Source organism: Xiphophorus couchianus, chromosome 6 (assembly GCF_001444195.1).
Source record: "Xiphophorus couchianus chromosome 6, X_couchianus-1.0, whole genome shotgun sequence".
NCBI classification, from domain to species: Eukaryota; Metazoa; Chordata; class Actinopteri; order Cyprinodontiformes; family Poeciliidae; genus Xiphophorus; species Xiphophorus couchianus.
Window position 1 is genome coordinate 19,272,441 of NC_040233.1, and position 27,018 is coordinate 19,299,458.

Below are 27,018 nucleotides of genomic sequence, written 5' to 3' on the forward strand. Positions count from 1 at the left end.
GTGAGTCAAAATTCAATATTTTCCAAAAAGTTATATAAAGGTTAGTCATGTTTAATGATTCTCTTGCCAGAGTGAATTAATATGTATTAATTTCTCAGGTGTTTTTGATACCTACACAGACCAATCAGACACAGTTGTTTTACGTTTTCTTCATTTGTAAGGTCAGACACAGCCATCCTCTACAACGATCGCTCAGTGTTGGAGAGTCATCACGTCAGCGCAGCCTATCGCCTACTGCAGGACGACGATGAAATGAACATCCTCTACAACCTCTCCAAGGACGATTGGAGGTCCGTTTCACATAGCGCTACTGTACTTAAATGATTGTAAAGGGAATGAAAAACCCCTCTGAGAAAGATTGCAGAAAGCCATGATTCACCAATCTTAAGCCCCATGTCAACTATGTTTGACATAAATGCGGCTAATTAGATCATCCTCAGGGTTCAATGACACTCATGACTGAATTCACCTGATTCCAGGTGTAGTCATGTACTCAAGCCAGGACTCGTTACTATAAATAGCTCTTATTTATTTTAATAACTATTTTTGGAATACTTCAGCCTTTAGAATCTGCAAGTTTAACATTGATTTAACAGCTTCTAACTAATTATTTTTTTCTCCCTTGTCTTTCGCAGAGAGCTGCGTGCTTTGGTGATCGAGATGGTGTTGGCTACTGATATGTCTTGTCACTTCCAGCAGGTTAAAGCCATGAAGAATTATCTACAGCAACCTGAAGGGTCAGTTGGTTTAAAATCAATTCTGTCGCTGCTGTAACAATGCTGCTTTGGCTGCGTTTACGCGGCAGGAATGTGATCCAAATGTACATTTTTTTCCCCCTATATGCAAGCCATATTCAACTTTTTCATGGCTGTCTGAATGGCCCAATTCTGACCTTTTTACCCAAAAGAAAATCTGATTTGGCCTCTCCCATATGTGGTACTAAATCAGATATGTATGCGATTATTTTCAAAGCGTCTGCAGTCTGAAGTATCATGTTGCACTTTATTTGATTTCAAGTCATTGATGACATAAAATGCAAATGTAAAAAATGGCTGAAAATGATAATTATGAAAGAAATCTGTCAGTGAAGATCATCACATCCCAATCCCAACACACCTGATGTTACTGCACATCCAAACAGACTTCAGAAGTTACATTACTATTAGCTTTACTCATGTTGTGACAGTATTGTCACAACATTGATCCATAGACGATGGCATCCATTAATATTTCTGTAAAAAGTGAGGTGGTATGTAATGGTTACATTCTTCTGCTTATGTGGGTGGCTTTGGGGTCATTATTTTTTCACACAGCGGTCTCGTTGCAGTTGGGCTTAGTTAGTACTATGAACAATCACAAAAAAACCCATTAAGACCAAAGACATAACCTTTGATGCCTTACAGAACAAATAACTAAGCATTAGCCTCTATGAGATTCTGACACAGTGACAACCACAAGTAAAAGGCCGCCATTTCTCAGTATAATTTTTTAAAATCTTTGATCATATTTATGCAAAAACATATTTAATGTGTTTATTTAAAACAGAAAGACAACAATTATTATGACCGCTATTATGATTACAGAAATATGAACAGCAAAATTAACATTTATTGGCTTTTGTTTAGAAAACTGCATTAATTGACGTGAAAATTGGCATGTATGCTACAAAACAAACAAAACAAAAAAACTGTGAACATGTGTTTCTTTCCTGAAACGAAAAGGAAAAGTTGTGGAAGCATTCAGTGTAGCAAAATAAACTTCTATATGTTTTCATTGACAATTTAAGTCATTGAAATACTTGAATGTCATGTTAATTTGTATTTTTAGTGAACATGTTTATGTAATTTAGGTTAATGCAGTTCTTGCCTGACACAGAAAGTCTGAGTAGCCTTACAATTTACTATAAAGTAGATGATAGTATAAACTGGCCCAAGAATTTAAATAGACTAATATTATATTCAAACCTAAAAGGAATATAAGAAGCTATGAAAAAATTACAGTCTACCAAAAGCAGAGAAATCTCAGAAACAGATTAAGAATTAATCTGAGATTATCTTTAAAGAATTCCTCTTTCTCTGATCCTTTTTGTTTATTTAGTTTAACTTTCTTCTGCATATGAGATGAAAATACTGCCTTGATAAGACATTCAGTAAACAAAGAACAAAATATTGTGTAAAGTTCACTTAAAAATTCACTTCAATTTATGATTTCTATAAACATTTTCAGGCAGACCTGAGGTCTACTGTGCTGTGTGCAACTTCCAGTACTTCCTAACAGAACTTCCTTTTTGCACACTTCGAGCACAGGGCCCTGGAGATAGCTAGCGGTTGTTGTACAACCAGATAAATGCGAAATGCGTTCAGGTTAACCACTGGTGGGAAACAATAAAGGGTTGCAGCTGGAGAACAGAAATAAAAGAGCTATCACACAAACTATCACATAGCATGATGAGTCATCACTGCCACAGCTTCTACTAAAAGCAGGCGGCAAGGGACTTGTTAACCTTCAGACTATTCTTTTCCGATTATGGTAACATCCAAAACACCTCCCAATCTTATATATTACATACATATATAATATATAAAATATGCATGACCTTATATGGATATATCTTTAAGACAAAAAGTGCTGACTGCAGGGTAATCAGTCCAGTATAGTCCTTACACACATATATACACGATTGCAGTCTGCAGGCGGCGGTGAAGCTGAAAAGACTTTAATGTGAAGTAATTTAAACCAGTGTGCTGCAGGCCTGCTTAGAGCACACTTCAAGACTCAATCTGCCACAAATGGAAAACAGCAAAATAGAAGCCAGTCACTCTCACCCCTGTTTAACCTTGTACTGTGTGTACATGTGTAGAGTGTTTTTGTGTACTTTGTGTGTCTCTTCCATTTAGTCTGCCTCTTTTTCATATTTGTCTGTGGCTGTTCGTTCATGCATCAGTCCATTAAACAAGATATTAGGATATGGTTATCAGGTGATATTTTACACACCATTTCTGATGAGGTGGGATGATGCATCTTCATGCTGTGATCCAGGGCAGAGGACTGATTAGCCTAATGGTGGCAGTATGACTAAAGAGGGTTTTTTTTCTTATCTCTTTGGATCATATTCTGTTATGAGTGTAAATTTAATGGCTTACATTAGAAGTACTATTTAGCATCCACATAATGTTAAAATGTTAAAACCTTAGATTTACATATACACTATAAAAAGACACAACCTTTCTTTACTGTCTTAATGCATATTAAGCTTTTCTTGTTGATCAGTAGCTCAGTGCCATAAGCTGTTTCATATCTTATTCACAAACAGTGTAGAGAAAGGTTTTATTGTCACAGTAAATTATTATAGCTGCAGTATGTAACTTTTATAAAAATTGCTACACTGTCACAATGTAATGACAGTATAGCGAGACAGATAATCTGTGAAATAATTGAGCTCCTCTGCCTTCTCACAGTGCTAACTAGAAACAACCAAACAGAGCCCAGAGGAGGGTCTTAGTGCTGTGAATCAAGATTAGATACCTGCTGCTCACAAATCCCCTCAAGCCTTCGCCCTTGCTCTCTGCTACACTAAAGCTTCTCTTCGTCAGTACAGCCTGGCATGAATGCTCGGGCCAGTTAGCAGGCAACTGATGACAGATAAACAATTTTCCTGAAACAATAAGTTGTTTCTTTGCCACTAGCCCATTTAGCAGCACGTACATGAGATTGACAGACTGTTTTTGACTGGTAGCCATGTTTTTCTTCAAACAGTGGAGGAGATCTTTTTCACAAATTATCTGTCTCATACTGTAACGACATGGGGATGGAGGAGAGTATGTCCATGTATGGATGAATGAGTTGTATTCAAAATTAAACTATAGTTTGTTGTTTATTTGCAAGTTAAGGTTCTGCAGCAATGGTTTATTTATCCCTGATCTCTGGCTGTGAGCCTCAAGAAATTTAAACTGAAATAAATGGTCAGAGTACACAAAAGATGGAACAAAAACATAAGAAATATTAATGTTCTATATTTTGACTTAAAGGCGTTTTCTCTGTTGTTATTGGTGTTGTGTGACTGGTAACCACCTATTAGCTTTTATTGCAGCAGAAATAAAGCTGTCTCTGACTCAAGTTATTCCATTGCTTTATCTGGATATTGGGTGAAAGTGTGTGCACTTCTGGGCATATAATTTAGGTACTAGTGTGTCATTGTTCTAATTATGTCACCTCTTAGTGATCCGGAGGAGTTCCAAGCATGGATTGATTTTTAGAAGCTCTATGAAGCAAATACTGTGTTGCTAATGTTATGGCATGATTTTTGTGCTGACGGTCCTTATTGTTTGAAGATTATTGTGTGGAGTAATCAAGTCTCTGAAACGACCTGTATTATTTCATAAAATTCACTTTGCAAACAAGAGAACAGAAAACAAAAACGCATTTCTGTCTCTTCACAAAAATTTTTTATTAACTTCATTCACAAGCATACATAACAATAATGAAGCCTTAAATAAGTGCAGTTAAATTCACTGGAACAATCAGGGGCAGATGTTCTTGAAATACTGATCCCCTTTTTTCTGCAATGACTAACTCCAAAGAGCAGCATAACACCATTTTTCCTTAGCATCTAATTAGCCTTGCATGCAAACAATATTGCTAACAAAGCAACACTTCTTCAGATCATCTAGCACTTCAAGAAGAAAGATTCAGCAGCTGTAGTGAAAGCTTCATGAAAAATGACTGTCAAGGTCTAGGAAATTGTGCTGCCTCCAGTTTATAGCTTGCTCAACTTCAATATTGTTTGTCTGTGAGTGCATCTGAAAGCATCATGATCCAAAGACTTTATGATAGTGATCTTTTTACAAGGGCAGCATAGAAGCTTCTTTTGTTCAATAAAAATACTAAGTTTAGACTAAAAACATGCATAGCAGAGACAGTAGAACAGTAGAAAACTGGGGCAAGGCTACCTTTTTTCACAAGTCCATCCATCCATCCATCCATTTTCTGTACACCCTTAGAGGGGTCAGGAAGGGTGCTGGTGCCTATCTCCAGCTAACGTTCCGGGCTAGAGGTGGGGTTCACCCTGGACAGGTCACCAGTCTGTCGCAGGGCAACTCAGAGACAGACAGGACAAACAACCATGCATACACACACACACTCAGGGAGAATTTAGAGAGACCAATTAACCTGACAGTCATATTTTTGGACTGTGGGAGGAAGCCGGAGTACTCGGAGAGAACGCACACATGCACAGGGAGAACATGCAAACTCCATGCAGAAAGACCCTGGGCCGGGAATCAAACCCAGGACCTTCTTGCTGTAAGGCAACATCTCTACCAACAGCTCTGTGCCACTGTGCAGCCTTTTTTCACAAGGGCTGCACAATATTTGCCAATATTTTGGAATGTTAACATCTTTAAAACATCTTTAAAAATGACTTTCTGTCTCTATATGGTACTGTTTCTGAACCAATGAGGTGGGCATGATTCTGCCGAACACCACTGCCACGAATAGAAAATTAGATAAGATTGTTTTCCACTTCTTCCAACAAAGCATACACAAAGTGGGCCTGAAACCTGCCAGCTGTCAAAAAGTAGGCAAATAAAAACAAAGAAAAGTCAATACTTGAAATATTCACCGTTTACATAAACTTACTGTATTTGCTGGTAAACTCCAATAGAACATATGGAACATTGAACTGACATTAGGGATATATCTGCTCTAACATTGGCATGGGCCTATATCATTTCTAACATGACATTATTGGTGCGATACATAAAACTTAGCTGATATTATCAAACAATATGTATTCCCATCTTGTTGCTATTTGTTTCTGGAGGATGAGTGCAGGAGGTTGGTCGTGTGGTATTTGTTTTGTTGCAGCACAGGACTGTGGGGAGTTTAACTGAAGGACAGAAGCAGTGGTGAAGTCAGTAGTGTGGTCAAAAAAGTAAAAAAATATATACATAACATATAATATATGGGTAAATATCAGTAATTGGCCATAGCAGAAATACGGGTCTGGAAAAAATTAAGAGACCACTTAAAATGTTCAGTTTCACTGATTTTACTTTTTATAGGTATATGTTTGAATAAAAGGAACATTGTTCTTTTATTTTATGAACTGCTGACAACATGTCTCTGAAATTCCAAGCAAAACTTTAGTATTTATTTGCAGAAAATGAGAAAAGGTCAAAATAGCAAAAAATGATGCAGTGCTGTCAGACCTCAAAAAATGCAAAGAAAATTTAGAAACAGCAATACTAATGTTTTAACTCAGGAAGAGTTAAAAAATCAATATTTGGTGGAATAATCAGGAGGTTTTCAATGGGGTTCAGTGCAGTGGTTTCTTAATTTTTTTCCCAGAGCTGCAATAATATTGCATATCAATATCGGCCCAAATGTTCATATTAGTGCATCCCTACTTTTAATCACTGGTTCTAGTATTTGATTTAACACAGTCAGATGGCACTCCACAAGAAAATCCCCCTTTAAGTAAGGCAACTCTACAGCATCGTTCTTTAAACCATGAAATGCTTAAATGTCCTTGACATGCTGACTTGGAGATAACAGTTTCTTTGGTGGTCTTGCTGACTCCTTCCGCTCCCACATACATTCTTTATTTTTGTTTCAAAACCTGAGGATTTTAAGTGCTTTTAAATGTGAGAAGCTTCTCCCATGGTGATGCAGACAGATTCATCTTTGAAATACTGGAGATATCAAAGGATATAATCATCGGCATTGAGCTTGCCTATTTGTCAGCATGAGAGTGGTTTTAGTGGTTTCATCTACAGCTCTGACTCTGTCATAGCAATAAAACTACGGCGGGTCTGGGTTTATATGCAGAAGGAAAAAAAACGTCTTTGCTTTTATGATGTGGGGTATTAGAGTGGCTGGTCTTTAGCTGTTGTGGGCAGATGAATGAGGTTTTTTTCAGGCACTGTCAGAAGACAGGACGTCTAGAACACAGACTCTGGTACTCTGAAGTTGCACATAGCGATCCTGGAGCTAACATTATCTTTATTTACAGCCTTTTTGTGCTCAGTCATTCCAGCTGCCTCTTCTTCTTTCTGCATGAGAGGAAAGTAAAAACGCAAGTTTAAGTTGCTATGTATACTGATATAAATGTTGAATGTGCCTAAGGCTGTGTTAAGGGCAATGATTGAGGTCTATGGTGACACTAAATGGTGCATTAAAAATCTTTGGTTTCAAGGAGGCTGTGAAGTCTGTGTGTCTAGATGCATGAGAGAGCAATGCTGCACATCCTTATGAGTTTACCTTCTTTATAGGAAATTGTTCAAAAATAATTGGTTCTGTCCAGGGTTACCTCAATCTGATCACCCTTCACCTCGAAGCAAGAGATCTTTTTCATCTCTGACCAGACATCCCACACACTGTTCTGCCAAAGATTGCTCTCTAACTTTTCACTGTCAGCAACGTTGCACTATCGTTAAGCTTTCTGAGCTCACTCTTCAGTAACTCTCTGTATCTCACCCCCAGACGGCTCTTTTCCTTATGTTCAGCAGCCTTTTCAGATAATGACAATCTAGGGCTTGTTATTGTGGAAGCTCCTCATTGTACTGCTGGGGATTGTGCTCTCCACAGATAATGCAGTTTGTCACATAGTCATGGCATTGATGTCACCACAGTGTCACTCACTGAGTGCGTCCCAGTCAGTGGCCTCATCATAGCATTTTGGAGTTTCTTCAGCTTCCATGGCCACCTCCTCACGAATCGTTTGATCACCGGTTGGTGCTGAACAATAGGTGTGTAGGTGGAGGTGAGAATTAAATGGTTATGTCTGTGGCTGTTCATATTATTCCATAAAATGAGAGATACAGGAGGATTTTGACCAACAGCTCGAGCTGTTGTACTAATTATAGTGATTTCATCCGATTTAAACAAAAATCTCTTGAGAATATGTTCTGTATAGCTGTCAATTTTTTTGTGTGTTTTTATAATTTTTATGTTGTTGTTGAACAAATTTGTTATTAAATAAATCTCAATGCGTGTCATCAGTTTTTTTTATTTGCCATCACATAATAACTTATAACCCCTGAGCTTAGAGTTCTAACATTTTTTTTCCACTTAGGCTTTGTCTATGTTTTGTCTGCACAGACTATCATTTAACCAACTGAGCTGTGCTATAGCTTGCTTCCATACTTTTGTCTAACCTTATATTTATGGTTGTTCTCCACCACAAATAAAACATTCAACACTTCTGTATCTTAGAGAGAGAAAATACCGTAATAATATAAGTATGACCTTCCATTTTTAAAAAAAGATTTGTGTCTGTTTTTCTTTTTCCTCTTTCACAGCATCGACAAGCCTAAGGCTCTCTCCCTACTTCTCCACACAGCTGACATCAGCCATCCAGCCAAAAGTTGGGACCTGCACCACCGATGGACCACTTCTTTACTTGAGGAGTTCTTCAGACAGGTGAGTGAGTTCTCTTGGCATTTTCGCTGGAAGTTTGGTAGCTTTTGAAATAAAAAAAAATTATCTGTTGATGTCAGTACGATGGTGTTTCTTTTAAACTGGCAGTGTATTAGTTATTTGTTACTAAGACTGATTCAGGAAACTCGGTTGGTTGACTGAAAGATTGTCATACCTTATGCAAAATTTGACAATTGGGTGTTAAATACTTCAGTTTCATCTAAAGAAAATTTAAAAAATGGTTTGGGTTTATGGTAAATGTATATACGCCAAAGGGGCCACAGGGTTTGTTGAACTTCTGACAAGTTGTTGGCATACTTGAAAAAACTCCAATCATTTAATCAGCATCACCTAAATGAAGTAGAGAAGTTTTTGAAATGCATGTCAACAAAAGACAGGCTATGGAAGTGAGTCTAGATTTTTTTTAATGGCAGATGAAGTAGAGGATTCTACAATACATCTGATTTATTTTGTCTCTTCTGTTCAAGTTCGAGAATAAAATGATGTTGTTAATGAGTAACTGTTTTAATAAAGAACCTCGGCAGAAGATTCCCTCAGAAAATAATCTTTATATGTGGGTTATGTATACATAAGTATTATTTAAATAAAGAAACAGACACCATGGAAGATTAAGTTGTACAATATGTCCTATTCAATAAAACAGTAGTCTATGAATTCTAAAATATGTATTTGTAAACATTATCGAAAGCGACATAGGTGTAAATGATGCACCAATCCATTAATCAGTTTCTCTGTAAATATTTGTTTTCATTTTCATTCTCATTGTCATCTTGCCTACTTCTATAAGGCCTTTGTCTCTTGGGATGTGAATCGACAACAAATAGCTTCTCAAAAGAATATTGCCTCTCCATTGCCCATCTAAGTGGTTTGCGACAAACTGGAGGAGAAATTGAAACAGATTTGTGGCCTGAAAAGATATTGGGTGAGGCTCAGACAAATCAGATGTCTAATGGCTTGTCTGTATGCCTATGTGATGTGGGGTATTTTTATTTATTTTTTTGTAGGATCCAATCTAAAGTCCCTTTACTGTTTAAATTGATGTGTTTCTAGGGGGACAAAGAAGCCGAACTAGGCCTGCCATTCTCTCCACTGTGTGACAGAAAGTCGACGTTGGTTGCACAGTCTCAGATTGGTGAGTGGCTTCTAATATTTTGCTTACTTTTGTTAGGACAAAAACACCAGTTTTTTTTTTTATTTCTTTCTTCAAAATAATCTTGAAATAAAGCATATAGTTAGAGCTGAAACAACTAATCAAATTAATCGTGTTGTTTCAATAGTATTGAAATAATTGTCAACTAATTTAGTAATTGGTTAATCATTCACTGGAGTATGCAGATTAAAAAAGTCCATTTGATAAAAGAACACACTCAGAGCAGTAACTAAACCAAAACAGTCCTCAAGACGCATAGTCTTGGTTCACATGTTCAAATTCTGTAAAAATAATAATATTTGTTTAATTAAACGAAATGAATGAAACATCAGAAAAAAAAGAGAACATACATACTCATGAAACAATGCATTCTAGTAAGTTTATGACATTTTCAATTTAGATACAATATTGAAGGTATTTGTTGTGGTTTTAACTCTTCCCCATTAATTGTTTTGTATTTGTTTTCTTTCCTGTCACAGCCATACTGACAATAATTCTTCCTGAAATGTTTGTCACCAGGGTTCATAGACTTCATCGTGGTTCCCACCTTCACTGTGCTGACTGACATGATGGAGCGCATTGTCACTCCGCTCATCGACGAGGCCTCCCACTCTGGTCTTTCTACCTTTAGACGCTCAAGGTAAGTTATGAGAGAAATTTCTGGTGAAAATGTTTGTTAAATGCTTTCTTGGTAGTACAGCAAAGCAGAGGGCGTTGTGTATAAATGTGAATAGATTTTAATCTTCCAGGCTATTTAATCAACGATAAAACATTTTTTCTTGTTTTCGAGCCTTCAACTCTCAAATCTTTCTGAGCAACAGCTCTCTAAATTGCATGACTGAACCTCTACAGCTCCTCTGCAACAACAGCATGTCTAATGGAAGTATTGAGAACAGCAGATGAGTCTCCCATGAGTAATCCATTTCTGTGCATGGAAATGTCTCCACCTTTCATCTTGCGGAGCCACACACCTTGAAATTGGCATTTTAGAGACGCTAGTTAAGCTCTGCTCATCAGCCATGGTCATGAATGAGCCTTCAAGCTGGCCTGGCTTACATATTTGCCTGAGGAGATACAAAAGGAAGTGATTTTCTCTCTCCTGGTTTAATTTGTTGGCTCGGTACTTTTTCTCCAGTCTCCTTCTATATCAGCTACGTGCAAGGCTGAGAGGTGACACATAAGTAAGGCACAGTTCCCTTAATATTGTGTTTTTAACAAGTGGGCTGCACTGAAAAGGATTGTTTAAAGGAACTTTCCATCTTGGAAAGCACTTTTATTGGATAATAAACCAGTCCTTTAACTGTCTGGCTCTACAGCCATGCTTGGAACTGAACATAAATTTGAGCCCAGTCTTTCTCTTCTACAGCCATCATTACCATTACTCAGTGAGGCTCCAGTTGAAGCAAACAGTGTAAAACTTGCATAGTGCAGCTGTGCTTATAGACACCTGGGTGTTTACAGCTTTCTTCATACAGTTTATTGATAGCATTTAACTCTGCCTCAGTAGTCTGTAACTATATTTGCTCTTTCAGTCTTCCTGAGGGTCCGTCCGGAAAGTATTCATAGATTTTCACTTTTCCCACATTTTGCTATGTTACAGCCTTATTCCAAATTGTATTAAATTGATCTATTTCCTCAAACGTTTGCACACAAATACCTCATTATGACAAGGTGGAAACATGTTCTTTAGAGATTTTTGCAAATTTATTAACAATACAAAACCAAGAAATCACATTTATGTCACTATTGAAAGCTAGTTAAACAGCACAGACAGGACACATGAAAAAACCAAAGGGCTCAGACACCTTTTACCACTTGTGCTTTATATAGTGTAATTTATCCTTTTTCACATTTATTTCCTTCAAGTTATTTGTGAAAATATTAACATCAGTATGAGTTTTATTGTAGATTTAGTACCAAGAAAAATAGGAAATATCATATATCATTAGCAACTTAACTAAAAGGATACAAGTGGTATGCTATTAGTTTACAGTTCAAACAATATCCTGTCATAGATGCCTCTCAGCAGAAACTATGGCTGTCAACTTGTCTTCTTGGAATGTTGCTGTTCATCTTTTATATATTTCTTTTCTTTTCAGTCTAAACAGTATTAGCTCAGATGAAACAAAGAGGCACAGCGTGAAGAGCATGGGATCTGACAGCAGCTCGTCTGGCCAAAGCTCCCTTCTGACGGTGGACATTAAAAACTTCAAGGCCTTGTGGAATGAGGAAGTTTATCAGAACAGGGAAAGATGGAAAGCCCAGGCTACCAAAGGTACAGTTTAACCTTCACAGTTCATCATATGCAGCAAAACATATAAAGCTCTAAAGACTGCAGCATTTCTGATAGTGGGAAAGTTTAGATAGCGGAATATAAAGATGAACTGCTTTTAGCTTGAAGCGAAGTTTAATTTAGTTTTACTCAGATGTTTACCTCTCTCCCGGGCAGACCATTATTTCTCACTTTGTTTTTATTTATTTTTTTCTGCAGCAGGTAGTGTAAACAAACTAAGTTGGCAGATTTTCTAGCGAGCATTGTAAGGTGTTTGGCACTTTTTTGTTTGTTGGCACTAAGAACAAAGTGAAAAGGCTGTGATAATTGACTGAAAGGAGTAAATCAGCGAAACATTCTGAAGCTAATATATGGGCTAAGATGCAAAGGTTTCCTAAGCTGATGAGGCCAACTCAAATGAAATCATTGTATATAGATAGAATCTATGTTCTGAGTCATGTAAGTCTTAGTACTCTTAAGTGTTTAATGTGGAAGAACTGGACAACTTGGTTGTTGAAAATGTTGCACCTCTCATTTGCAAAGCTTTTTCTGCTGGTGAAATGTAAATATGAGCCAAAAGAGGCCCAGTTCTCCTTTTTGAGTGTTGAACAGTAACATTCTCTTGAAAGCAAGTTTTGGCTGCCCTCAAGTGGTCAAAAGTGTAAATGGTTGTTTTAACTTCAGAAGATTTTAAGATCTTGCTTTGTATGGCATCTGAACCAGAACAAAGCACTTAAATTAAGTCAATATTAGCTGATTGATAGAGGCTCCACCTTGCCAAACAACCTTAATCTCTTATGTGACTCCAGAAGCGGAAGAGAGAGCTAAAAAGGAAGCAGAAGAGCGAGCTCAGCAGGAGGAAGCTATGGAACCGCAGGAGGTCCAGACAGAGTCTGCATACCCTGAGCAGAAGGAGAACAAATCGGACAGCAAGGTGCCAGAGTCAGCAGAGGTCAGCAGATCACCAGATGGAAACACAGGGGAACCAAAGGAGGCGAACCCCCTTGAGAACACGTCACACCAGAGTCCCCTGCTGCAGAACGGTACGTCGGCTGAACTTTCCAATTCCACTGGTGACAAAACTTCAACATCGTGATCAGACGTACAAACTAGTCGTGTGTTAAAAGATGCACAGGTCTCAGATTTCATGGCAATTTTCCAAACTCCCATTTTTGTGAAGCTTTTACCTTCTTTAAAGAACCACAGTTAACAGCATTTAAAACATTCCTTTTGACCGTTCTGGGAATCTTGCATTTTACATATATATGTCAGTGTAATAAGTAAAACTGGTATTTTGGATTTTCAGGTGAGTTGTCAGAGGGGAGTGAATCTCCTGATGGTGAAGAAAACAAGAGCAAAGGAATGAGTGGTGGGTTTAAAGTGACAATTATGAATTATTGACAGAATGCCAAAGTGGCTGTCATAAAGATCTAATAAAACATTCAAAGAAAAACAGATGTTTATGTGCCTAAAGGCACGAACGAGATACAAAATAAAATATCTAGACCGCAAAATAGGGTGTCGTCGCAATGATTGATATACAAATGATGAATTTGGTAAAACTTGTTTTCAAAATTTCTAAAGTATGTATCTTGTTGCATCCAAACAGAGGCAGTGATGGAATAACAGAGAAGAGGAGCATCATGGCTACACTGATTCTGCCCTGTTGCTGTTTAAAGGTTGAAGTTGGACTCTGCTGCCCTCTACAGACGACTGAAAAACTGACACCTTTGCTTCCTTTTTGTTTATGTCTTTGCATTTCAACAGCTTCTATCACATGTATAATGTTTTTGCCATTTATAAACAGTAAGGTGCATTATTCCTTCTTTCCTGCTTTTTTTTTTTAATAATAATAGTAAAAATAATAATAATAATGAAGAGTTTTATTTCCATCCAGTGGCTATAACAGTGTCACCACTGGCAAACTAGTTTGTTTTTGTGGTAGTTTGGGCAGTGTTCTTTTATTTTTCTTTTGATTGCATTTTTTAACTCAACTCTTGTAGCTGTTTTAAAAGTCCCACTTCCACATCTTGGATATATCTATATTAGATTTATTTGTTGGGAGATGGGAGTTAAGAGATTTGTTGCGACTTACTACCACATATGCAGAATAGATGCATATCTAGAGGGACTTCTACAACGCCTATACTGCATGTAGATTATATGTCTGTACAGTAATTTGAGATTCTTGCCACAGGTCTTCAGCACTACTGTTTTATTACCAAGTACTCCTTAAATAAATCTAGACTAACTTAGAAAACAATTTTCCTTTGAGTGCTCCTTATGGTTGCTAAAGCCACAAAAAGAAAATATTTTGTGTGTTTACTTTCTTTAACTTTTTTGCAATTAAATGCATTTGTATTCTTTACAGCCAGGTGCAAATGGTTTTATTTTTTCCTGTTTTTCTTTTCTGTACATATTTAAATGTTTATTAATGGTTGAATATGGAACAGAAATCCATCAGCCATCCAGTGAGGGAAATATTTTTGAGATAAAATGTAAGATATTTGTGGAAAAAAATAAAAGTCCAAAAATTAGAAAGCAGCTTTTTGCAATTTTAACATATCACATGCTCAGATGCATTCAAGTTTTTCTTTTGTTTTTTTTTTTGTAAATACAATGTTTTTGTTCATCTTTTTGAAAACATATTTGTTTTGCATTAATTTCCTGTACAATTTATGCACTATTTCTGTCTAATATTGTCACATTGTGTGTTTACTTGATGCCTTCTGATGTGTTTTGAAGCTGTAGCAAGAGCTCAACATTGTTGCTAAAAAATTTTTCAGTGTTCATTTTTGCTTTTATTCCACAGAGCAGTTTTGTCCAAACAGCTTCCCCTTCTTGGTCGCTGGTGTGACATTCAATCAGCGTGTTTACAGTGTGCCCATACGCCACTTAGGCTGCCGAAACTTTCACGCTTCTGCGACGCATCTGAGGCGTATCTGTCCAAAGCGTGTCTGCTTCTCTACCAGGATTTTAAGGCCTGTAATGTTGTATATAAAAAATTTACTTATTGTGCACTTTGCATATGTACCATATTGGACATGTGGGTCAGTTTTCACTTTATGCAGTGCCTAGCAAAGGTATTTATGATTTGTATAAGGTTTCCACTTTATGTCGTGTTGGAACCACAAACATTTATTTGTTTTATTTGGATTTGTTGTGACAGAGTAATGCATAGCGGTGAAGAAAACAATTTTTCAACGTTTTCTTCATATATTTGTATCTGAAAACTGGGCACATAAATCCTGCCCTGAATCACCATTTTGTACAGCCATTATTGGCTGCTATTACAGCAACTCACTAAGAGTAAATCAAGAGCATTTGCCTTGTGTTTAACTTGACTCATGTACTCATCACCTCTGACTAGCTTCCTTTTCGCTGCTGAGCAGAAGCATGATGCTGCCCTCTCCATTTGTCACATTGGAGATGCTGTGTTCATGGTGAAGATTGCATGAAGGCCAAATATATATATATATATATATATTTTTTTTTTTTTTCCCAATGTGTTTTAGGCAAAGTAAAACTACTGCTGTTATGGCTTTCTTTATGATGATGGATTCTGTGAATGCTCTGTGAGATGTTACAAACTTTTATATCTTTTATATCCCAGCCCTGCTTTAAATTTCTCCACGACTTCATCACAAGCCTTTCAACTACATCCCTTGGTCTATGAGACCCTCATAGAAGAGCTGGATTTGTACTGAAAATAAATTACACACGGATTGACTCTAATTAGGCCACTTTCTGAAGGCAGTTGTTTGCATTGGGGTTTCAGCCATTTTCTTCCCACTTCAAAAATAATGCTCTATATCATATAAAATTCCTTTATAATACATTGAAGTTTGTGGTTGTAACACAACAAAATGTGAAAAAGTTTTAAGTCGGTACCTTTGTAATGCACTGTGCTCAGCACATTAATTTGCAGAAAAGAAAAGACACATCTGGGCAGTATTTGCTAAGTGATGGATGTTATTTTCCTTAAACCTCAAAGTTTTTTTTCTATGAAATTAACCACATATATTGTGTGAAGTTTAAGCTTTAGAAGGTACCTGTGTATATTATATTGTACCACATAGTTATATCCAAACATTTGAGAGGATTGAACATTTAAAGAAATTATGAAAACATATATCAGAAGTGAGGGAAAGATTGTTTTTGTATCCATGTTGTTTTTTATAACCAGCTTCTGATGCTTCTTTTCTCATGCACTGAAACCATATGCTACTTTCCATCGAAAAGATGCAGTCAGTGGTTAGCAAGCCAGCTGGCTGAATGTGTGCCTCTATCTGTACTTTCCATGTCACAAGTAACACCTGTAAACGTGTTCAGTGATGTCGTTAAAACCTGCGCTGATCCCGGTGCAGCTGAACCGCTAGTCGAGTTCTCCTTACAATTTTTCACACTTAGGATTCAGCCGAGACTATCTTGTTTTTAAAGATTAATGTTGCAGAATATAGTATTTTTAAAGCTAGATATTGCGCTATATTTTGCTCACTTTCATTCAGAGAAGTCTATTTTATAGCTAGGCGGTGTGGCGTAGTGTCTGTTTTTCAGTTTTATTCTACTGTTTTAGCCTTTTTATCAGTCCTTTTGTTTTATCTATTGTCTCCCCTGTGTGTTTGTCTACCTTGTTCTTCTTCACCAGCGCTGAAGTCAGAAAAAGAAAAATTTAAACTGTTAATGTAACGTGCAGCAATCTTTAAATATTAGAAATAAAAACATAATTGTAATAGGCTGCCTGACGCTTGGTAAAGCAGAATATATTTTCTGGACCAAGAGACCAACACATGTACAGACTTGTAGTTTTTGCTCTACGTTCTTCTAGCTACTGTGATAGCCTATAATATATAAACATTTAACAGGACATTATACCGACCACCATAGGAACATAGCTGTATTGCTGATCTGTAAAGACTTCTTAATATGGTGTTTTGTTCTGGTTACAATCAGTCAGTCTGTTTAATGCTTTGTTTCCCTGTTTTGTCTCTCTGTAACGACTGATCTCAGCAACCAGTGATCTAATGACTGAGAATAGATGGATGTAATGCGTGTTTGGGTGTGTGTGTGTGTGTGTGTGCTGCAAAAATACTTAACGTGCATTTCTGATCTCCTCACTGTGACCTGCTCTGTCAATGAGTGTGATTAGATGAGTGGCTGTGAGAGAAAGAGGATTAAACAAAGAGATGCAGTGGACTGCGTAAATCTGACCAAACAACCCATTTAAGATACAACAGTGATGGGTTTTAGATAACCCAACTGGCTGACGACGTTGATCTGTTTTGGTTCATAAAACTGTAGCAACACAATAATCATAATTGAAGATCACAGCTGCAACATGCTAGCGTACAGAAGTTGATGAATTGTTTTAAAAGCTGGTAATAATTCTCCTCTGCCTCTCTTCTGTGGACAGAATGAAGAGAAGCGTGTGAGTGTGAGCGCACGTGCATGTGTGTGTCACTGTCCCATGCTGGCCAGGCGGCCGTGTGTGCCACCATGCTCTGTGACTGCACAGCCGTATCAATAAATCTGAACTCAAAGGGCTCAGATCATGTGTGCCTGTCTTCATTTCTGCACCTCTACCCTAGAACCTAGAAGTGAGATATTTTAAATTGTATTCAACTTCTAGTCCTTTAATAGAACAGATGCACATAACACTAAACAAAAATGCCTAAGCTGTAATAATGTAGGCTTTTCCTGGTATCACTACCTGTTCACAATAATGAGAATTTCACTGAAAAGTAATTGTTTTCAGTATATTAATTCAAAACCCAAATAGCTTTATTACAGAAACTGGTGAGTTTTCAGAGTTTATGACACTGTCACACTTGAAATGATCAGTTTATGTGATTTCACTCTTTATAGGTATATGAGTAAAATGAACATTGTTCTTTTATTCTATGAACTACTGACATGTCTCCAAAATTCCAAGCAAACATTTAGTTTTTATTTGCAGAAAATGAGAAATGGTCAAAGTCACGAAAAAGATGCAGTGCTTTCAGACCTCAAATAGCGCAAAGAAAACAAGTTCATATTGATTTAGAAACAACAATACTGTACTAATGTTTTAACTCAGAAAGAGTTCAGAAATCAATATGTGGTGGAATAACCATGAGGTTTTCAATGGGGTTCAGTGCAGTGGGCTATTTGTTTTGCAGAGCTGTATTTATACACCAATGTCTCCTACAACTAATAATAAGGAGGATGTCAGCAAGGTTAGAAAATCTCTAAAACTCAGTGAGAGATTGTGCTACTAGAACACATGTGTCAAACTCAAGGCCCGGGGGCCAAATCCGGCCCACCATAGCTTTTTATGTGGCCCTTTACAGGTGTCAAGTAGTCCCTCCAGTTTTTCACAAATCTGCAAAATTCATACAAAATCCACACAAAATCAACAATTCCCCACATTTCTTTTCCTGATTGTCTGAAAACATTGGGTTTCAGTGACTGCTGCCTCAACCTGACTTGATGTCGAGCTATAGTCCATGACCGATACGGCGAGTAATAAAAGTTACATTTAGCATCATATATTAGCAAAAAAAACCCCCACAAACATTCACAAAATCCTGGATGGACTGGTCAGTGTGAAAAGATGTTCAATATTAAAAAAACTGACATAAACAGCCATTCACTGATATTTTAACAGCTTAGTGGGTTTTATACATTCTGGCACAACCGGCCCTTTAAGAACATTCAGGTTTTTGATACGGCCCAAAATGAAAATGAGTTTGACACCCCTGTACTAGAACAAAGCATGTGTCCACTAGATGTCTCTGTTAGACTTTAAATCTCATTGAAACATCTGAGGTATCACAGCTCTCATCCTCAGGGGGCCTGTGGCAGTAAAAAGAAAGAAAGATCAACCAACTTGATATATACCATGTCAATCCCCAAGACAGTCTACATGGTATAACTCTTTATTCGTTGTGCAGGCAACTCCACAAACATTAGACACAGAGCGCATATTTATCACTAGCAGCATGCATATTCATGGGCAGGTTGATGGAGCTCAGAGAAGGTTTTTGTATGACTTCTCAGCACAGCGCTGAGTGCCGGAGCAGAAGGCGAATGTTAATTCAATTATATGGCAGCTGTTCCTCGGTGCCTATGGCCACTGTGTTTGCACTAGAACAGAAATCTTGTATTAGGTTCCTCGCCATAAAAGACCAGTGCCAGGCGTGTGAACAGGGACTGCCTGTAACCAAAAGCTATCAACAGTGTTTTAAAGAGATTTTAATGCTTATTTTCTGGCTTTAGTGAGATATTTGGAGCAGCTGTAAAGGAAGATTTGTTGGATTTCTTTGTTCTTTTGGCTCACTGTTGATTTACAGAGCTGCTGTTTTGTTTTTTTTTTGTCATTGCTCAATTAAATCCACTTGGTAGTAAAATGTGTAAATGAGTTTCTTTGCTGTATTAACTCCAGTCAAGGGTGGCTGGATAGAAAATGTGTCCTGTGGAGTCTGCTACATCATTTTGTCAATCTTTCTCTGGCTTCATGTGTTTGTGTGTGTGTGCTGTAAGTCATAAGTTTTTAAACCTAGAAAACACAACGTGTATGTTTAGATCCCCTGTATTCGAATTGTTCCTTTCTTAGATGACAAAATGATGAATAAGTACATTAAGCGGCATTAAACAAGGTCCTTACGTGTGTGAGTGTGTGTGTCCGTGCTCCACCCAGCCTGATGTCCCAGTCTTGGGCCGAGCTCCAGTGCTGCTCGTTGGAGGGAGAGTAGGAGGACGTGAGGGGGAGGAGGGCGCAGAGGCATTCACCAGCTTGTCCCTTCATTAAGCTGCTCCTTGAGACTCGCTTCGTGTGATTTAATCACACAACCACTGGCGGGAAAAAAGCTGCACAGATCTTAACTGGACCTGCTAATCAGTTTGCTTTTTCTTCCATTTAAAAGAAATCAGCCACACCTGCAGAGAGATTTGCTCTGAGGGCACTGGACAGAAGCAGCGTGACACAACATGGCCTAAAACATGTATCTTGTCCAGCAGCACACACCAGCTGGAATTTATAATTACATCGCTCTAAAAAATTAAAAGTGCAAAAGTTTTTGATATTCTCATTTTACAATTTATGACTATATCCTGAGTGAAATGATCTATTTTGTTCTATTCTATAACCTACTACAAACATTTCCCTGATTCTAAATTGTCATTTGCAAAAGGTGAAATAAAAAAATTAGCAAAAATGGAGAAATAAATAATTTAAAAAATATATATATTTATATCCATGTTTAAAAAACATGAAATTATTTGAATCTAGGGAGAGTTGTGAAATAAATATTAAATGAAATAATCCTAATTTTTAGCTACACCTTTCAAGTGCATTAACATTGGGTTCAGGTGATCACCCTATCGATGCTTAATTGAGTAGAATGACGTTTTTGTATTAAAATTAAATAGGCAATGGGATATAACAGCTGTCTTATATGTAGAGATGCTATTTTTTATATAAACAATGTGTTTAATGTGTTAAAATATATATATTTGTGACAAAATATTTAATATCATCTATCATAGAAATGATTCATTTCTGAATATTGAAACAGATTTTTTGTAACAGTGATTTATAAAATTATTCAATTGAATCATTCAGTCAATCATATTTTAGAGCAAAAATATAAAATTATGAAACACATAAACTGTTTTAATAAAGGTCAAATAAAATATCATTGTTAATCAAACAAAGATCTAGAAAATGTTTAAGAAATAAAAAACAAATTAAATGCCAAAACAAAAGATAAAAATCTTAAGACTCTGTGACATTATTTAAAACAAAAACATCCACCAAACAGACAAATGTAAAAAATGGTTTAATTTCAAACTTCTGTTTGGTTTGTATCTTATTTAAAACGGTTTTTGTGTTTTATGAAATGTGCTTCTGTAGTGACGTTATGATCTCAGGTAACCTTTTAATTGAGTTTTATTTACTTGCATCTTTTATCTGATATTGTTGTCGATACATTGTTTGCTCCCTCTTTAAAGTCAAGCTGCGCATCAATAAACTATCACACCCTTTTCCACCCTTATATGTGGCCTCTTAGGAAATTGTCCCCTAACTAAAGCAGAACCGACAACATGTTGTCGGCACTTAACCACACACGGCCACTTGATACAGCATGTAACATAGACACTGCATATCAAGCTGTTTAATAAAAATGAAACCCTGTCTATCCATTGGAAAGAGCACAGAGCTGCATTTAGAGTGACTGATCGAGAGCCCAGAAGCAAAGGGGCCCTACGGCTCGAGCTGCTTGTGAGTCTGGGAATCGGCCCAACACTTAAAGAGCCAAGCTTCCCTCCTCTTGACTGGGGACGACCTCCGAATAGGAAGAAGCTATTTCTGCTGGCAGCCAAGTGGCTCGTTTTTTTTTTTTCTGAGTTTTTTTTGGAAGGCTGTCAGGTGCCAACTGTAACCCCCTCAGGTGGGCACAGGGGGCAGGACAGACGCCCATCATGGCTGCAGCATTGTGACACGCAGCAGATGATGCAAGTGGCTGAGGGCATTGGGCTCCCTGAAGTCTCCAGTGAAAGATTTGCATTGAAAGACTCTGTGGCTGCAATGATTAGAGAGATAGCAGCAACCTGACCCTGACCGCAAAACTGGCAGCAGCTCATTTGGATTAACGGCGTAACAAGTTGTGAGCACTGACATTACTGTAAGTTTATGTGGCAAATTTGCAGGCAGGCGTTCAGCAGTTACAGACATGTATGATGTGTTGCTGAAACTCACTGTGTGTGTCAGTTTCATTAGAAAAACAATAAATCAGCCACTGATTAAAGCAGATACAAATGAGGGCCTTTAATTAATAGAGTAAATGTTTGTTGCAACCCTTACAGTGTTTCTGTGACAGATAAATGTGACCTGACTCGAGGCTTTCTGGCATCATTAGTGAAAAACCAGGAAAGAAATGGATCATTTTATAAGAAAGGCAGAAAAAATACAAGGTTTGCAAAATATTGTTTCAATAAGTTAAGTTAACTCTCACAATTTTATAGCAAATAAGATTAAAGGAGTCCAAATAAAATGGAGTCAACCTGACGTTTTGAAAGGGTTGACAGTTCATTCTTTAGGTTTGTACGTAATTCTAGGTTAGTTTTACAGTGCTGTGATAAACCACAGATTTTCTCACGGGTTCTGGTTCTTTTCAGTGTTTCTGTCTTTTATCCAAACTTAAATGTTTCGGTTCAAACAAATTTTTATATCAGGCAAAGATGACCTTTACAAACAAGTTGCGATGTTTAAATTATTATTATTGAGTTCATTGAGGCTAGTCCCGATCCGAGCCAACCTGGGTCTAGTGTAAAAATGTCATTGCCCCCTTATTAAATTATTCTAATCAACAGACTTTTTTTGCCCACTTCACTAGTTACACCCATGACTGATTGATCCCAGAAAAATAAAGAATTTTCTCAAATAAATCCTGCCTGACAATATGAAGCAGGCAGAAAGACAGAAAAAAGAAAACATCACTTCCCTCCCAGATCAAAAGAAATTTAAGAACAGACGAACAACTAAGTTGGTGATTTCTAACACTCTGGTGAAGCTTTTCAAGGTTTTGGGACTAAAACTATTCATAGTCAGAGCTGCTGTCCACAAATAAAGAAAACATAGAACACACATGAATGGCAAAAATTGCAAACATGGGTCAGTTGGTTCCATAGTGAAAACTTCTGCAAACCAAAACAAACACAAAGGTCCAATAATTTGGAGATCCCAACAACTTTTTGGAAAATGTTCTGATTGATAAACCAAACACAGATCCTTTTGGAAGGTGGGAGTTCTTTCTCTTGGACCCTTGTCCAAAATCATACCACCCAGTCCACTTCTGAAGACTCAAAGATCACAAGTAAAATATTTTGGGAGTGGCCTAGTCAAAGTCTAGGCTTAAGTCTGATTCTGTGGCCATTCATGCTTAAACTCTCAATGGGCGAATTAAAACTGTTCAACAAAAAATGGTAGGTGAAAATCCCTGCAAAACACTTTAAAATATTCATTACCACGTGTCGCAAACAACTGATAGGAGAGCAATTACTTTTTCACATATGGCTTGCATAGTTTATTTCCATAGATAAATTTAAAAAAACAAAACGGTTTCTAAGAGGGCTAGTCTTTGTTCAGTGTGCTATATTTTCGTTTTCAAGTGTTTCTTAAGACATAGAAACTCAAAGTAGAAAAAAAACAGAAAATGAATTGCCATGATGTATTTGAAAAGTGATTTAAAAGTTTCAAGCTAAGTCAAAGATAAAGGAAAGAGAAACGGGGAAAACTGAGCTCCTATTAACACTCAGTGTGTTGATAATGTGAGAAAATAAAATCTCAGCCCAATCAATCAACTCAGCATTTGAAAAAGTGGATTCAGCGCTACCATCTAATGTGTAAAAGTAATTACAAAAAAAGCATCTTCAAGTAAAATTGACAGCTGTAGGCTTTTTGTTTCTTGTCTTCAAAGATTAGTAAAACCAGATAATCCTACACCTGTGGGCTGCATCGTGGGGTCTCGTGTATTTTGGAGAAATGATGATCAATCATGATTTTATCAATATCCTGGTTCACGTCTTTTACACCGTTATATATCCATTGTCTTCCCATGCTTATACAAGAGGGAAGATGTGATTCTCACTTAAATATGAAATGTGACACATTTTTATTTATCTTATCACTCTTTGTGTATGGAAGTGTCACATTCTTCCACAGCAGATTGTCACAGGCACTTTGAACGAGTGCAAACAGATTGTGCTTTGAAAGAGAAACGGGCGCCTGCAGCAACGCTTCACGTCTGCATCCCGTCTCTGTCTGAAAACAGGACTAACATCTTTACATTATACATTTTCACAAACATATCCATTATTCATGCTCCCATATTTTAATACTATTAGCACTTCTGCGCCACCCACCTAAATACCTGTTTGCTTGTTATCAAAGGTGCAGCAACAGCCGGAGTAAATGTAAGTGTGAGAAAACAGACTTGAGAGTTTTGCACGATTGGGCCATCACACGCAGAATGGAAATAGATCTTACAGGGACATATTGCATTACACGTTTTGGACATTTGGGAACCAAGCTGAGTGGACATTGGAGAAAATCCCTTCACCTGTCTGTAGAGTGTTTGCATTAGCAGACCACAGCAACCAAATAAAACACACACACAAAATACACAAAAAGGAGCAGACAATGCTCCACCTGTGTGGGTGGGAGGTGCAGCCACTCAGCAGCTGAGTGGGGCAGCATATGGAGGTTCTAATTGGGTAGAAAAGCACAGCTGGAGGACACCAGTGTAGGACTTGGCCTCTGGTAATCAGTCCCTCAATCCATAGCTCTCCTTTGCATGTCCACCAGGCTGCATGTGAGGAACGATTGAAACCAACAAGAAACTTATTCTAAACAAAGGATTCTCCCAAAAATGATTTATCTCTAGACTCAAGGATGTGGCCTTTCCTAAGACATATTTCAGTTCTCATAGCTAATAATGAACAGAAAGACACAACTTTGTCCACCTACATAAAAGATGTTTTAACAAACCTCAACCTCACAGTAAAGGAATTCGTATACATATTCAAACAAAAACGCTATACAGTATACGCCTGAAAAAACGTGTGCAGTAATTGTAATGCATAAAAAATAGAAGTACATGAGCCACAACATGACTCAATGTATTTCATAAATAATAATGATGTCATATGATAGTCATAGTAGACAGGTGTCACATTGAAATACACATTTTGAGAAATTACACCCAACTCTCAAACATGAAATATTTAGAGTAAGCGCAAAGTCCATGTGAACTGCAAATCACAAGACATTTTATTGTGTTTTTTTTTTTTTTTTTTTTTAAACAATACTCTATGAATTTGAGAGTTTGTTGTCCGGGAAAATTTCCGGTAGGTCAGCAGGCTCAGATCAGCCTGTCTAGTCCCAACAATCCTGCCACGTTCAAAGTCACTTCCCCTTTCTTCACCAGTTTCAACTACAGCAAGTCATCTAGATCTTAGAGATCTAAATGAAATGAGTTGCTGTCATGTGATTGGCTGACTTGCTATTTGTGCTAACAAGCAACTAAGCAGGCACACATAACAAAGTGACCTGTGCAGTGTTTTATGGATTCAACTAATGTACAATAATACTGTGTGTCAAACTAAGTTCATGAGATGCAAACTAGAAGAAGTTAAACGTACGCTTCCTGCTGCAGCCAAAACATATTTAATATTCAAACCTGAAAAGTTGGATTGTGACCTTGTTTCAAGTGGGACACTTCTGGTGTTAAAAGTCAGATTTTCAACAGCTTTCACTTAAAGCTTAAATATTTTGACTCCCAAGTTCAAATGCAATGAACCAATGCAATGGTTACTCGCTTCTTTTGTTTCTAGTATGTTCACTGTCTTTTTCTCCTAAACGTTTCTTTGAAATTATTGAAATGTCCTTTATTTTGCTTTATTAAAGATATCAATCTTGTGACAGACAGGGCAATTGTTATTGTTATCCTGCTATCAGTACAGAAAATGTTACCGTAAAGCAATAGGTAAGGTAATTGATACACAGAAACATGCTTCCTCTCCAGAACCTCCCGTTTTCCACATCCTATATAAGCAGATAGTAACGTTTGCTTATTAACTTCATTGTTGTAGTTTTTTTGTTGTTTGTTTATTTACTCATCAGTGGTTACATGAAGATAAAGAGAACAAATACTACACACACTTGAGGCATTCCTTGAACAAAACGTCAGAGATTTGGAAACAACATATGATGGATGTTGAGAAAAACAACAACAAAAAAACAAACAATAAATCATTTTGGAAACAGCTTTATACCATGACAACAAGATTATTATTGACAACAACTGAAGTGTTCATTTGGGTATCCACAAGTACTCAAAATAAATGGCTTGCACTTGTATGTGGCACAACATAAGCACTTCCTCATTTAGCTTCTGTGTTTAGCATTTAGTTAATTGTACATGGAGCTCAGTTGAAGGCGGTGTAATATAAATAGCGAGAGTTGTCGCAGGGCTCATTACGGAGTCGGTGTTACTTAGAGTTGCTTCGTATATTGGTTCTGAAAGAGAACTAACCCACGAGATGTGACTCTAAATTAAACGTTGGACAGAATCCTGTTGTATAACCACACCATTACCGTCCTCTTAACCACATCACCTCGCACTCATCATCCAGACACGGATCCTTTCTAACTGCTGACATCAATTGAGAAATGCTTTCGACTCAGCGTGCAATGTGTGGCGCCTTCATTTGCAGCTCTGCACCGCGCACTGTGCCTATAAAAGCTGATAATGTGATAATTAAAAAAGCTGACAGGCAAGAACTGTCAGCCAGGCTCCCTGATTTACCAACCTCTGCTATTTGTTATACCTTCCAAATTACAATGCTTCCACCCTTCAAGTACAACATGTGAAATATCAAATGAAATAATTAAGCAAAGCTGGAGGTGTGATTAAAAAAAGAAAGTTAAGCTAAGAAGTCTCTGTGGATGACAGCTTGATAAAATCTGTCCGTAAAGCATCACCGGATCAGATTCGGAGCTGAGACGAGGATTTTAGCAGACAAAAGATCACAGTCCTGTCGCTTTCTCTCTTCCTCTCTCAACCACACCATGATTTATTACCTGAAAAGACAAGAGAACTAATTAGTGGAGTAATTAATTAATATAAATTTGCATATTTGCATTTGCAATTAGTGCAGTCAACTGATTAGTCTGAGATGGGGAGTTTGACTCTTCAGCATGTATCCGTGTGTGTGTGTGTGTGTGTGTGTGGGCGTGCGTGTGGGGGTGCATGTGTGTGTGTGTAGTGGACCAGAACGACCAGCAGACCAGCTGAAACATTTTGGGGGGGGGGGAGGCAGAAATGAAGCGACACTTTTTGGCCGTTTTGCTTTGGCTTTTAATTTTTTTTGTTGTTTTGTTTTGGGTTTTTTTATAGAACCACATGTGCAATTAACATGTGTTTAGATACAACTGTCTACATGCATGCATTAGATGAAACGTTGCAACATTCACCATGTTCTGTGCATGCCCTAATTGTCACTGTTGAAGGTGCCCTGAACTCACGCCAGCCACCTTTCTGCAGCCTGACTCATACTTGTGATCGATGCCCTGCGATAACCAATACAAGAGAGACTGATAAGTTGCTTTAATTGA

The 27,018-nt window shown here is 37.4% G+C and overlaps 1 protein-coding gene and 1 long non-coding RNA gene across 7 annotated transcripts in view; one reads left to right on the forward strand and one right to left on the reverse strand.

Moving 5' to 3' along the window:
• pde1cb (phosphodiesterase 1C, calmodulin-dependent b) overlaps positions 1–17,408 on the forward strand; it is a 108,054-nt gene extending 90,646 nt beyond the window's left edge. For 5 of the 6 annotated variants that reach the window (XM_028021120.1, XM_028021115.1, XM_028021119.1 and 2 more), the window contains 9 exons: positions 162–290; positions 636–737; positions 8,301–8,421; positions 9,490–9,571; positions 10,109–10,229; positions 11,689–11,864; positions 12,671–12,904; positions 13,168–13,230; positions 13,471–17,408. In XM_028021120.1, the coding sequence (XP_027876921.1) occupies positions 162–290; positions 636–737; positions 8,301–8,421; positions 9,490–9,571; positions 10,109–10,229; positions 11,689–11,864; positions 12,671–12,904; positions 13,168–13,230; positions 13,471–13,487 (1,045 nt within the window). In that variant the 3' untranslated portion in view covers positions 13,488–17,408. The remainder of the gene's footprint in view (positions 1–161; positions 291–635; positions 738–8,300; positions 8,422–9,489; positions 9,572–10,108; positions 10,230–11,688; positions 11,865–12,670; positions 12,905–13,167; positions 13,231–13,470) is intronic. The other variant, XM_028021116.1, reaches the window with a different exon arrangement.
• On the reverse strand, positions 6,130–17,918 carry LOC114146775 (uncharacterized). Its single transcript, XR_003595962.1, has 2 exons — positions 17,866–17,918; positions 6,130–6,209 (listed from the first exon to the last, which is right to left on the reverse strand). It is a non-coding gene; the product is annotated as an uncharacterized LOC114146775 (long non-coding RNA).
• Positions 17,919–27,018: the final 9,100 nt, after the last annotated feature.